General features: G+C 47.6%; 1 protein-coding gene across 1 annotated transcript in view; it reads right to left on the reverse strand.

The window, feature by feature from the left end:
• Grm3 (glutamate receptor, metabotropic 3) overlaps positions 1 to 13065 on the reverse strand; it is an 81289-nt gene that overhangs the window by 46230 nt on the left and 21994 nt on the right. The window contains exon 3 of the mRNA XM_013510486.1: positions 12701 to 13065. Coding sequence (XP_013365940.1) covers positions 12701 to 13065 — 365 coding nt within the window. The remainder of the gene's footprint in view (positions 1 to 12700) is intronic.

Consider the following 13065-nt stretch of genomic DNA (forward strand, 5'->3'; position numbering starts at 1 on the left):
CTAGTCCTCGCGGACAGGTGGCTTTACGCCTTCAGAAAGGTGGGTGTTTCCGAGACTGCTTCCCTGCATCTACTAGTTTTTCTTGCGAGTTCTATTTCTCATATTCTTTTTAGGGATGACCTGAAGCGCTTTCAAACTTGCCACTGGAGACTGGATGCAGAGCAGGTGAGCACATTCATTCTGTCCAGGGTACCAAGTCCAAGGCCCAGGCTTATAACGAACACGCGCTGCCCATGCCCGGCTTTGCCCATACTGAGACGCTCTCCAGTTGACCTTCTCTGAGGATTTTGTGACAGCTGCCAAGGCTGGTAAACTGGAATGGGGAAACCACAGTAGGGCTGGACAGAGGGGCTCAGTGGGGGAAGGTCTCCCAGCCTTTCTCCTGCCTTCCTCCCTGGAGCCAGGTCCCCCCAACCTGTGTGCACCCCAGGGTCTTTTCCTCAGCAAGTCACACTGTTGGGATTCTAGCTGATAAAATTCTATGGCTCCTGGAAAGTCTTGACTTGCCAACATATCTTCTTTAGTGGAGAAATAAAATTAATGTGATCGCGCTGCTTGCAAGTGCTGGCCACTGTGACGTGTCCATGGGAATCCTACGTCTCCTACCTGGCATCTGGACTTTTGAGAGGTGGCCATTAACTACACATCTGTGTAGCGGCAAACACTTCCACTGGCAAACGTCCTTTCCCACCTCAGCTGTGTGTTAGTCAAGTCTGACTTCAGCCAACCTATGTGTCGCGCTGACCGCAAACGGATGGTCACTCTCATGCTAACAACGCTTTAAAAATGCGATTAACAATCCTACTGGTTTTATCTGAACTCCGAGGTAAATAACTGATTAAATGATGGAAATATGCAGGCCTCATTTGAAAGCCATTTAATTTTGCTTCTTTGTAGGAACTTGATTAAATTCTAAACAGATCAAGAGATTAAGATATTTTGCACGATGCCCAAGTTGTTTCATTTCTAAAGACCCAGGAAGCTGAAAAAGTGTTTTCAGAGACTCAGAAACACAATTAATTACTGAGTTAGGCCCTTAGAGACAGAACTGCTTAAAGCCTGATATGGACCTTTTATCTAGTTAATTAGCTTTACAGGAAGAATTCTGCACATTTAGCAGATGAGTATGGATTTTATTACTTGAAACACAATACAATTTATTTTTATGTTGTCCTTTTAAATTAGAGAAGAAAGAGAAAAATAGTCTTGAACTCTGAAGTGACTCTCCGATCCCTGGTAATGCGGAAGGGCGGGGTGACGGGACAGTACTCTCTACCCATTGTCTCACCAAAGGAGACAAAAATGCAGTGCAATTCCCTCTGCACAGAGCCACGCACCAAGACAAGGTGTGGTGGTGTGGGAAGTCAGGCCGTTCACTGCACAGAACAAACTTTTCTCTATGCAGCGGTGCCCATACTCTGAAAAGCAGTTCCCGAGCACTCTGCCGGAGTGTGAGAAGACAAGAGGAGTCTGTGCGACCTCACCGTCATCTTCACAAACACGTACAGTGATAAAGGGACTGCAGCCCTCCCAACTCTGCTGGGCTGCACCCGCTCCACGCTCCCTGAAAATGTGGGGGAGTCCCCAGCAGCTCCGTCTCCCAGGACCTTGATGCCGACTTTGATTTGCTTTAATTCTAATGGGCTTTTCCACCATGGAGCCACCTGTGGCCTGAAACAAGTTTTAGCAGTGATGTCTTCACTGAGTGGGGATTCTGACTTTGGGAACTTTGTTCTACACTCTCTCAGTTAATATACAGGTAACCAGCATCACAGGAAACTGGTTCCCTAGCCGTCGCCAGTGTCCCAGATTTTTGGGGGTTGCATTTCTCTTCTCTTATGCACAGCCACATGGGCACGACTGCGGAAGCCTGCACGTGGTGTGAAGGGCCAGCTCGGCCACTGAGAACAAGGACACTGTCCACGGCCGATGTGTGCAATGCAAAACCAGTCGTTTTCCTCACACTTGAAAGCATTTCTCACATCTGCTTTTTCTCATATATAATCATATATACCTCACTAGTACCTATGGCATTCCCAGTGCTTTTACCTGAAAGTACGATAGTTATTACAAAGTCATTTCAAATTAAACCACTGCAGTGACTGTGAACATAACAAGTACATGAGATGCTTATGCTCACGCTGGATGAGCAGAGTGACAGAACTTCTGTTCTGGATCGTAGCCTTGCTAAGCTGAATAAAAATTAGTAATTTTTAAGTCTGTAAGTAGTGAAATACCAATTACGTAACCTACATATACAGTACTATACATCGACAGATAATTATAGTTCTATTAAACTTTCTATCATATACATAGGCCCCTGGCCTCATGAAATGTAACAGCCTGAGAGAAGACAGGACAGAAGAGTTGCACAGACGGGTATCCAAGTTCCCAGCACCTCCTGGGTTCAGAGGAGGTTCCTCCAGTTCTGCAGTGAGAAGCAGCATGTGGGCAGGGCTTAGGGTCTGGGGGATCCGTCCTGTGGGCTCCAGGGGAGGGGACTGTCACCACTGAGTCTGCACTCACCCACCTCAAGTGGCCCCAGGGCTGCATCCCTGGGAGGGAGACGCTTCAAGAGGGGGAAGACCCGCACCCAGGACGGCGGAGGGAAAGTGCTTCAAGGAGCAGCACATGGGCTCTTACTGCTTCTTCAGGATTGGGCTAAAGATGGCTTAGAGCTCAAAAGCCGATTCTTTATATTTGTCATCTCAAAAACTACTGAAGAGACAAGGATGTTTTCCCCAGCCCCTCAGAAAAGCCTTACTGCTGTCACCTTCTGCGAACTTTAATGATGCTTACGAAGCAACTGGGCAGCACTGCATGTGCTGTGAATGGAGCTACAGCTCAGATGAGTTGTCATCAGCGTGTCCCCTCCACTCCCTTTGTTCCCTGTTGTCTGTCTTATGGTGAAATTCAGAGGAAAATACAGCTTCTGGGAACTTTACTATGAGCTCAAAATAAGCAGGAAAAGTGACACTGTCCCATAGAGATGGAAGATCTTCCCAGAGGACAAGACACTGTGATGAATAGGTAGAACCCTGACAGAGTGTGAAATGACTCCTTGTTTTATGAGACAAAAAGATAAAGTGGACAAAAAAATCCAAAGGGTCTGTGGGAAAATATGGAAACGTATTCCAATGGGAATGTTTGTATGTTGTGTGTGTGAGGAATGTTTCAGTTTAAAAATTTCAGGAAAATAAACAGGGTTCTTTTCAAAAACTATTCTTTGCTGTGTAACTGAATCCCAATGAGCTCGAGTGACTTGTTCAAGGCCATGTCGCCATCTGAGGGCAGACCTCATGTCTGACTCTGTCTCCAGTGAATTTCACTTGCATCACAGCTGACTGTTGGGTGAAACTTACCTTGAATTAGTTACCTTCCATGACACAGTCATCAGCCAAAGACTGGCTTCAAGAAAGGAGATATTTTGGAATTTATAAAGGAAAGTGTTTTCAGCCCATAGATCATGTGAAATAGTTTCTAGCTTGGAGGAGCCAAGGAAGATTACCTTGTCATTTTTGATGAAGTGGAACCCAAGTATGAAACTGCCGATGATATGGAATATAACCCTAGTTTTTCTTCAGAAGAAAAGCATGAATTTCTAGCACAATGTCATCTTTTTGCTTCAGGTTATGTTGGTATTACTCTTGGAAACAAAGTTTGTGCATTCTAGGTTCCCAGTTGTTGAAGATGTACATGAACGGTATAGTGAGCTTCAACATTTTCTTCAGCAATACCGAACAAAATGTCTAGTTTCTTGACTTTTTTTAGCAAGGCATGATACTGAACAAATCATTACTGGTCAGAATCTGTGTGGTTTTCTTTATAAATGGAAAAAAAAAAACTAAGGTCATCAAAACTGGAGCACCATGGGATGAAAAGGGCATGTGCTAATTTGGGAGCTCCTTCAAGGCCCTACAGGGTATGTGTACCTAAGCAGAGAGCACCCAGGTTCCAAATTTCTCCCCCTTCACACTCCTCTTCAGAGGCCTTCCTTCGGCTCCTAAGCCTTCCCCTGGCTCCCTTCAATTACGTTTAAGAAGCACAGTTTAAGAATGGTATAAAAATCCAGTTGGGTGCCACATGGGAGGCATGTTTTTAAGCCTATAGTCCCAGGGGATGACTTCCTGGCCCTAATACCTCTGTTACAGTCTTTAATGATCCTGCCTCATGTTATGTTTCAAGACGCATGCTTGCCTTTCCCAGGAGATGAGCAGCTGTCTCCTCAGCAACCTCTTTCTCTGTGCCCTTTCCAGTATTTGACATAAGATGATTCAGTAATTGTTGCAGAAATAACACATTGATCAATGAAGCCTATAATACTGTACCAAGCTCTTATCATTAGTGATACATTACTGTAGGGAGGGAAGGAGGCCACCTTGCTATTCCCATTATGAGCAGGATGGCGTGAGGTCACACAATTAGATCAGGGGTGCTCTGTGATGGGAGACAGACGCATGCATGCCATCAAGGATACCTACTTCCCAACATTCAGGGCTACACGGAGATTCCTCAGTGGTGTTTTTCCTTAGGCATGATCAGCAATGGCATGACAGGTGGTCTGGGTGGGGAGCATACAGATTTTGATCGAAATACACTGCTATCATGGCAAGTGCTCGAATCTAGTCTTGAGGATAAAAATGACAATTGAAAAGGAGAAGTAGACTCACCTGAGCTTAAGTAGTATATTGCACAGTACAGAGAACTCAACTACCCTGGGGATTTTAATTCAATGGCTTCCACACTGGAAATTAAAGTGACGGAGAACACAAAATGCTTACAGCAGACATGTATTAGGGCATCAGCAGGGATGGGGCTCTCTAGGTTTCTTCAGTAGCTTTTCTCCACCTGTAGCCACATTTTAAAAAGTGCCCTGTTCAAAGTCTTTCACATCGTTCTTGTCACTTTTCAGAGTCTCCCAGTGATTTCTAACCTCAGAATTAAAGTCAAAACCCCTATGGGCTCTGCAGGCTCTGGACCTACTGCCTCTGACCTGCCGGCCCCATCTCCACTGCACTGACTCCAGATGCCACCCCGCCTCCGTGCAAGGGCGAGCTCTTCCCTGGACACCGCCACTGTCTTGCATTACAAATTTCTTACTTTCTACCTTTCTTAAAATAGACACGATCAGAATTTAAGGCCTTACTAGACTTGTAAACATTTTATGGATGGAGGTGCCTTTTTTATAAGCACCCCTAAAAGCTGAGAGTGCTACCATGTGATTACTGGTAACTGGATAGACTATAACTAAAACTTTGTGGTAGAAGGTTCTTAGGAAGCTCTAATTCATGAAAAAATCTGTGGTATTTAATTTCTTGAGAAGTGAAAGTTGAGCTGTGGTACGTGCTATGAAACAATCACCAACATCCGCTAAGGACAACGAACCCAACAAGAAGAATACACAAACACAGAAGCAAAGTCACAGAACTGTCACGGTCCCAGACGGGAACCCTAGGGGAGTTTCACGCTCATCACTTCCCCTTTCTTTAAATTAGGTGTGGAGACTCGAGTTAGAGTGGGAGAAAGGGGTGATGGGGAAGGAAAATGCCCCAAATAACATTTAAGATGTTATGATGGCTTCTTTTGCAATTTACTGTTGGTAAGCGTGTAATACTGCAAATACTGGGCAATTTGGTGCTAAGCAGGGAGTGAACTATATAGCAGGAGGACTATGCTATGAGTCGCTCCGTACCAAGGACACTGCCATGCAGCTTATGAGGCTGACAGGCACCCCTGAATAATCAGGATAGAGAGTCCTCATCACCACAACTGCTCATGCTAAGCTGAACCAAGCGGCACCGGGACTGCACCCTCTTTCCTTTTTCTTTTAAAGAAAAGAAAAATAAACTATAAAAACAGTGGTCTAAAATCTCAAAACTAGATTGTAGGAGAGTAACAATGGTTAGTACATTGTGTATTGTCATCTTTAAAGTAGCTACTCATAACACAAGATACAGGCATGAAAAATGGATTAAACAATACAGGCATAAACCTTTCTTTAAAGCCAACCTATCTATTTCCTAATCACACATTATTTTCTGCTACTACTTCCTGAGGAGAAAAAGGCACCTAGAAAAAAATGGCAATTATACTACTAATTGCTATATACTACTATACTACTAATGGCCATTTTTTTCAGGTACTTTTTTTCTCCTCATGAAGTAGTAACAGAACATAATGTGTGATAAGGGAATAGATAGGTTGACTTTGAAGGACATGTAGCTTTGCAAATTTAAGGAAGTCATTTAACTACTGTGGGTCTAGTTTTAATTTATAAAATTGAGGGGAATAATATTTACCTATTTTACAGGAGTATCATTATTATTATTTGTAGTACTGGGTGTGGAACCCAGGGCTTTCAAACTGAGCAACATCCCAAGCCCTTGTTAAAATTTTTTAAATTTTGAGACAGGGTCTTGCTAAGTTGCTAAGTTGTGCAAGCTAGGCTTGAACTTGAGGTCCTACTGCCTCAGCCTCTCAAGAGTGCTATGATTACAGGTGTGCACCATCATGCCTGCCTATGACAGGATTAGTGTGAGAATTAATAGAGACAATATAGATTAAAGTATTCAAAGTATTTTCTCCAGCCTACAGATACCTTTGTGAGTGATCTTCCCGTAAATGTACCACAGTGTCTAAAATGTCTGGGAATAATTTTCCTATTAGCAAGGTGGTAGGATCCATTTCTTCATACTTCATTGGGAACAGAATGGCTCTTCAAATAAATCAAAAGAAACTAAGGATTATAAAGCAGCAATAACAACTATAATAACAGTGGCAATCACAAGCAGCAGCAGCAGCAGAAAGCAAAGGCCAAAGTAGAAAATGAAGTTTCTGGGAGGCTCCTGTTCTCCCGAGACCCTGAAACGGGAATCGCTTCTCAAGCTTTAAGCCACCAGAGCGCAGACACACCGAGCATACATAAGTAAGGGGCCGTGCTAGTGTTGCCCTTGGAGGGTGTAAGCCCTGTTCTTGTGACCCCAGGAAGCTGACCAGAGGAAAGGGGGAAGAAAGAAGTACGGGATATTATCTTTACGTGCTGGAAACACTTTGATCAGCAGGGCTGGAGCAAGTTTCTGTGCTTTGTGGGAACCACCAATGTTCTGTGGAGGAGGCAAGATCAAGAGCAGCTTGCTCTTTCAGGGACTTCAAAGCCCATTCATCCAGAGACGTGGCCATTACCATTTTGGCTCCCTCACTGGCCTTGGGGGCCTGTGCTTCTCCAGAGGAAGCCCGGCTGTGTCGGGGCCAGCTGAAACGCACTCCGTGGAGTGCAGTGCCCCAGAAAAGCTGCCGTTCCTGGCCTGTGCTCTGCGAGCGCGGTACTGGAGCGGCCGCAGGTGCTAGGGATGAGTCACATGCAGCGGTGGCTCATGGTGAGGATGGGCTTCCTGCTCTTTGCCTCTGCTCTCTGCCAGGTGTGGAACTTGGAAGACTAAGAAGCCCGGCCACTCCACCCGGCTCAGGACTCTGCTCTCAGGTGTCGTCTCTTCACTGTGAGTGAAGGGAGGAGAAACACCAGCGAGCCGCCACGCAAACCAGCAAATAGAAACCAGACGCCATCACCCAGCCTCCTGTCCAGCCCTACTGTGCCCACCAGGCCGGCAGGGGCGGGGACTCCTCCCCCTCACCATGACGTCAGTCTCCTCCTCCTCACCATGACGTCAATCTCCTCCTCCTCACCATGACGTCAGTCTCCTCCTCCTCACCATGACGTCAATCTCCTCCTCCTCACCATGACGTCAGTCTCCTCCTCCTCACCATCAAGGCTGAGATATGTGCATGAACAGGATACACAACCACTTTCCAACCTCAGACAGAGATTGAGGCCAAAACAGAAGAGAAAGCCCTTCTGAAACTCTAGGACTTCACTCTGGTCTCCGTGCTAGATCATCTCAGAATGAAAAGTAAGGGACAGAGTGACAGGGCCATGGCATTTCTTACTGTCTTGGGGAGCTCACATTTTCCTTTTACATGAGGAGGAGGACGAAGAGTATTCTCAAAGTAATCTTGAGAAGCCACATACCACCCAACATCATTCTTACTGAAATATCTACTTTAGGATTCTGGCCACGAATCTTACCATGGAAAGATTTTACTAACCGAAAAATGTTTCTGAACATTAAAAAAAAATCCTAAAGTTTGGAATTTCAGGATCGCTTTGTAAAGCTTGGGTGTTTGACCGACCACTTTCAGTGAGAAAGTGGCCCCAAAGCACTAAAAAGGGAGCATAGAGAAACAAGTCCTAGTCCTCCGGACTGCCTTTTACCCTTCGGGGAGCACCGCGCTCCTGCCTGGTGTGCGGCAGCACTTTGTCAGGCTCTGGAGATAACGGACCTCACCTCTCGCTGGGCTCCTGTGCACTCTAAAGCAGCACTAGATCTGGTAACGTGGCTTTGGGCCCAGCCCCTGCTCCTAACCAGACGGGGACCTGAAGAAAGTCGCTTTCAGGTTGGAGGCTTTCTCTGTACGGTGGTGATGGACTTCTTCAAGCTGCAGCGTACTCAGTTTTATGTTTATCTCAAAGGAAATGGTACAACTCAACTAAAGCATGCTTAGGTAAAAGCAGGTCATCTCAGAACTTATATAGTGTACTTTTTGTTCTGGAAGTTCATTTTTTTTTTTTCCAGTACTGGGAATTGAACTCATGACCTCGTGCTTGCCAGGCAGGTGCTGTGCCACTGAGCTAAATCCCCAGCCCCTGGAAATTCATTTGTTAATGCATAAAGTATATACATTAAATTTTCATATGGCAATCATTATTAATCTATTGATTATTCTTCTCATTCCTCATTCCTTCAGTAAACATTTACCTAATGTCTGTTGTATGCAAGATGCCATGTTGGGATTGAGATGTGAGAGGAACTCTAGGTTCTGTGCCTTGTAGAGCTTACAATCTGGTAACGAAGACGGGAGGAATGTACGAGTTTGGGGGTGAGGTGCCACGCATAGCGTTCACTGCACACCTACCTATCATGCTTGGGCACGTCAGGGAACAAAATCGATAATGGCTGCTGTGTTCATGGTGGTTACGGTCCAATGTGAGGAGGAAACAACAAATGTGACAGACATGACGGACCCAAGATGCCGGCATCACGGTGAATGCCATCAGGTAAGGGGGAGGGGCCTCTGTGGTAGGAGCTGGGAGGAGGGCACAGCCACCTGGGCATGGCAGAGCAGGTCTTCCAGAGAAGGGAGTATGCCCGTAGTGGCAGGACGGAGGATATGGGGACAGGGAGAGCCTCAGAGACAGACAAGGGCAGTGGGAAAGCCCTGAAATCGAAAGCGAGGCGAGGAGGGTGCAGGGGTGTGGACAGCACCGCCCCAGGGTGGGGCAGGTGGCACACAGGTCCTGCAGGTACAGAGCACTGAGCTGTGACCATAGTGACACAGTGGGTATCCACAGGGGTGTGGAGCAGCATGGGCGCTGCCCTGCTTTGCCCTGCATCAGAAGGGCATCCTAGGTGCGTGGTGAGAACAGACAGTGGCCACCTGGAAGTGGGCAGGAGTTCTCAGCTCACAGGGTGGCAGAAACATTGGGCTGGGACCCGTGGGAGCAGGTTGGACGAGAAGTGGCCAGATGCTGGGTCTCTGCTGAAGGCAGGGCCAGCAAGGCACTCTGGTGGGCCGGACGGATGGAAGGATGGAGGGACGGGAAAATGAGGACGGGCACCTATCCCAGCTCTCGAAGTCCAAGGCAAATTTCCTAAAGCAAATGTCCTCCACTCACATGAGGCTCGCAGACAGAGGGATAAGGCAAGCGGGGAGCTGGTGTCGGGGGAGTGAGATTACTGGGGGGAACTAGCTTGTTCCCAGGTGGGAAAGGTGAAAGTAAAGGCAGGGCACGGTGGGCCTGGCTGTCAGAGGGAAAGAGCCTTGAACGAGGATGTGGGGCAGGAGATGGTCTAGATAGGTAGGGGCATTCATCCTGCCAGGAAGAGGCTGCCGCCGTTCCTCCTCAGAAGGAACTGTCTTGTACAAGTGCACAGCTGGAAAAGTACTCTTTCAACCCCTGGAACAGACTGCGGTGTCCGCTGGGTGTCTGCTACTGTGCCCTGTCTGGTGCGTCAAAAATCAAGTTACCAAAACAGACACAATTTCAGAGGAAAGGTAAAACACATCTGCTTTACAACTGCTAACAAAGAAAAAAATCCCTTGGTAATTTTCAGCCTTAAGGCAGTAAGTAGCATGGTATATATATGATCTATTGCCTACTTCATACCTATTTAAATATATGCATATATTCAGTCACATACAAATTAGTGGGTGCTGGACTTGGTACTCTAAATCTACATTCTAATATGTAATATTATTTATGTATATATTCTGGTATACATTATATACATATGTGTGTATATATATATATATCGCAGAGTGAAATGCTGGATTCTTATAGTCAATTCTTTATGTTTGTTTTCATAAATGTACTGTTTCTCTAATTTAGCACCTTGACACCTTCCCACAGCAACACATTTTCTTTTCCAATGAGCTTCCTTGTCCAGTTCTCATCACTAGGCATATTTATCTCGTAGTAGGTCTAAATTCCTTCTATTTTCCGGAGTTTAAATCTGTTTCTCTCTTTCCTCCTCTCTTCAGAGCTGCGGAATGACGGTGATGTCTGGCAAAGGCAGAGGCTAAAACAGCATTTTATGGTCAGGTCTGCACAGTTAGTCCCAGTTCTAGAACCAAAGCCAGTAACAGAACAAGACAGACAAAATGAAGACACTTCTGCTTTATTCACTCCATACTGGCCTTACTTCTTCACTTGCCTTTGCCTTTAAATGCCAAACAGTCAGATAAAGGAAAATGTCTGGGTTACGTGAAGCCAGTAGCAAGGGCTCCCTGAAGTCTGAGATCACCTTGCTTTGTGTGGGTGAGTGGGCACGGCTGTGTATTCTCGTAGTAAGCAGCAAGGAAGAGCTGGAATTACCAAAGGTAATACATGCAGATAAAGGACGCACGAGGTGAGGCTGAGGCCCCACACTGCCGTATCGTGTTTCTCCATAGGATTTAAGCGCACACAGATGCTACTTATGGATAACTGAGTCCCCTTGTTAAAAATACTCTCCAAGGTCTATTCTTGGAACTGATCTAGGATTTTGAGATGAATGCTAATTTACTACAACTTTTCTATTTTTATTTCTATATGAATCACTACACCTGTGAGTACAGAACCCCCACAGTTTGCTCTTTCCCACTTTCCGTAATCATTTCAATGGAAAGAGTTGTATTCATCAGATGAGGAGGGTAGAATACTGACATAACTGGTTCCCACTACTTTTGTCACCCAATAAAGAAGATATTTAAGAACATATGATGGTGCTATTTGTGCTTAGTTTTAAGACGGTTGTGGGCAGGGTGAGGATTTTGAAATTCGAGGCAACACTCACCAGCACTGTGATCTTGCAGCCCCCTGACTTGTTAGTGCCCCTGCAGGGCAAGGTGGGAACCCCCATGTGCGCCCACGGTGCCGAGCGAATGGGAACAGACTGCAGACTGGCGGTACTGTGGGCGACGGAGAGCACCCATCACTGTCCTCGATTGGGCATCAAAATGTTCTGTGCCCAGGAATATTACTACTTACCATTTTATGACTGGGACTGCAATACAGTCCCCAGAACAAGTGCACTAATGAGCTGATTTCGGGTGCTCCTGAATGTGGAATACAAACCTAAAGATTGTATTTATGTTAACAGTGCATTTACATGAAGCATATATTTACAACTGTGTAGAGCATATTTAGAAATTGGCCCAGAAGAACCCCTTTGCACTCCTTTGTATGGCCACTGCTGGCCAGAACGCCTTCCATCGGCCTTCAGTTTGTCTGAATCGAAGCTCAGGGAAAAGCTGCTTCATTTCATAGAACAAACTGAGAAAATCCACAGCTCTTCCAACCCGCAGGAGCGCTTTCTGTACAGCTGTGCAGTGACCCACACAGCCTGGAAGCCACCGTGGTCTGGACCTCTTCCCCGTGTTGGCCCTAATGAGCCTCTGGGAACGGTGACACTTTCTCTCACCCACTGTGAGAGCTAAGAGCTTCTTTTGCTGAAATCTCCCACGAGGCAGGCTCAGAAGTTCGTGTTCCTTAACAAGGTGTCAAATCTGCTCAAGAAGAGTAAAGGCCCACACTGCACGTGTCCATCCCACAGCTAGCAACGAACAGGAGGGCGCTGCAGCCTGGCCACTGCCAGGCAGCCACCCCCGTGGGGCATCAGCTCGCGCGGGCCTCTCATTTCCAGAGCGCGGCGGCCAAGACATCCACTCAAGAACGGGTAAGAACACCACAGGGCACCTCCAGACATGTGTTTGTCTGTCTGAAACCCTTCTGTGGCCCTGACCCTGGGCTTCCTGCCTGGGGGTGCGGGTGGACGTGGGTCGCAGCGGGCTGCACCCCTGTGCACCCAGGACGCGCCGCCCACTCACCTGTGAAGTTCACCTCCATCAGCGTGTCCCTTCTGAGTTTCCCCCCATGCACCTCAAGGTCAAGCGCTTCCTGTGGCCTTGACACGGACAGGGCTTCCCGCCTGGGGCACGGGTGCACGGGTCCCGCGGGGAGTTCACCCTTCACCCAAGGGACACGCCTCACCCGCTCACCTGTAAAGCAGACGGCACCCCCTTGGCCCCGCACTGGGCTTCCCGCCTGGGCGCAGAGGGACGTGTCCCTGAGCTCCACCCCTGCACCGCGCACCTGCCCCCTCACCTGTGAAGTTGATCTTGAGCAGGTAGTCGCGGTACAGCTTGCGGCCGTCCAGCACCTTCATGGCATCGCACAGCTTGGTGGTGTTGGGGCACAGCGCGCGCTGCATGCGGTGCAGCGCGTGCGCCATGGCGTACACGGCGTTCACCACGAACATGATCTTGGACTCCTGCTCGTAGTTGCTGGCGTCCAGGGCCAGGTGCTCGGGGCACGCGCGCCGCGGGCCCCCGCGCAGGCTGCACTGGAACTTCTGCTCCCAGAACTCGCGGAACCAGGGGTTGCGCAGGTTGGTGGCGGGCGACAGCGCCCGGAAGTAGCGGTCGAACTGCGGCAGGCGGCGCGCGGCCAGCTCCAGCGTGAGCGCCCCC

Source organism: Chinchilla lanigera, unplaced genomic scaffold (assembly GCF_000276665.1).
Source record: "Chinchilla lanigera isolate Chin_1 unplaced genomic scaffold, ChiLan1.0 scaffold00009, whole genome shotgun sequence".
NCBI classification, from domain to species: Eukaryota; Metazoa; Chordata; class Mammalia; order Rodentia; family Chinchillidae; genus Chinchilla; species Chinchilla lanigera.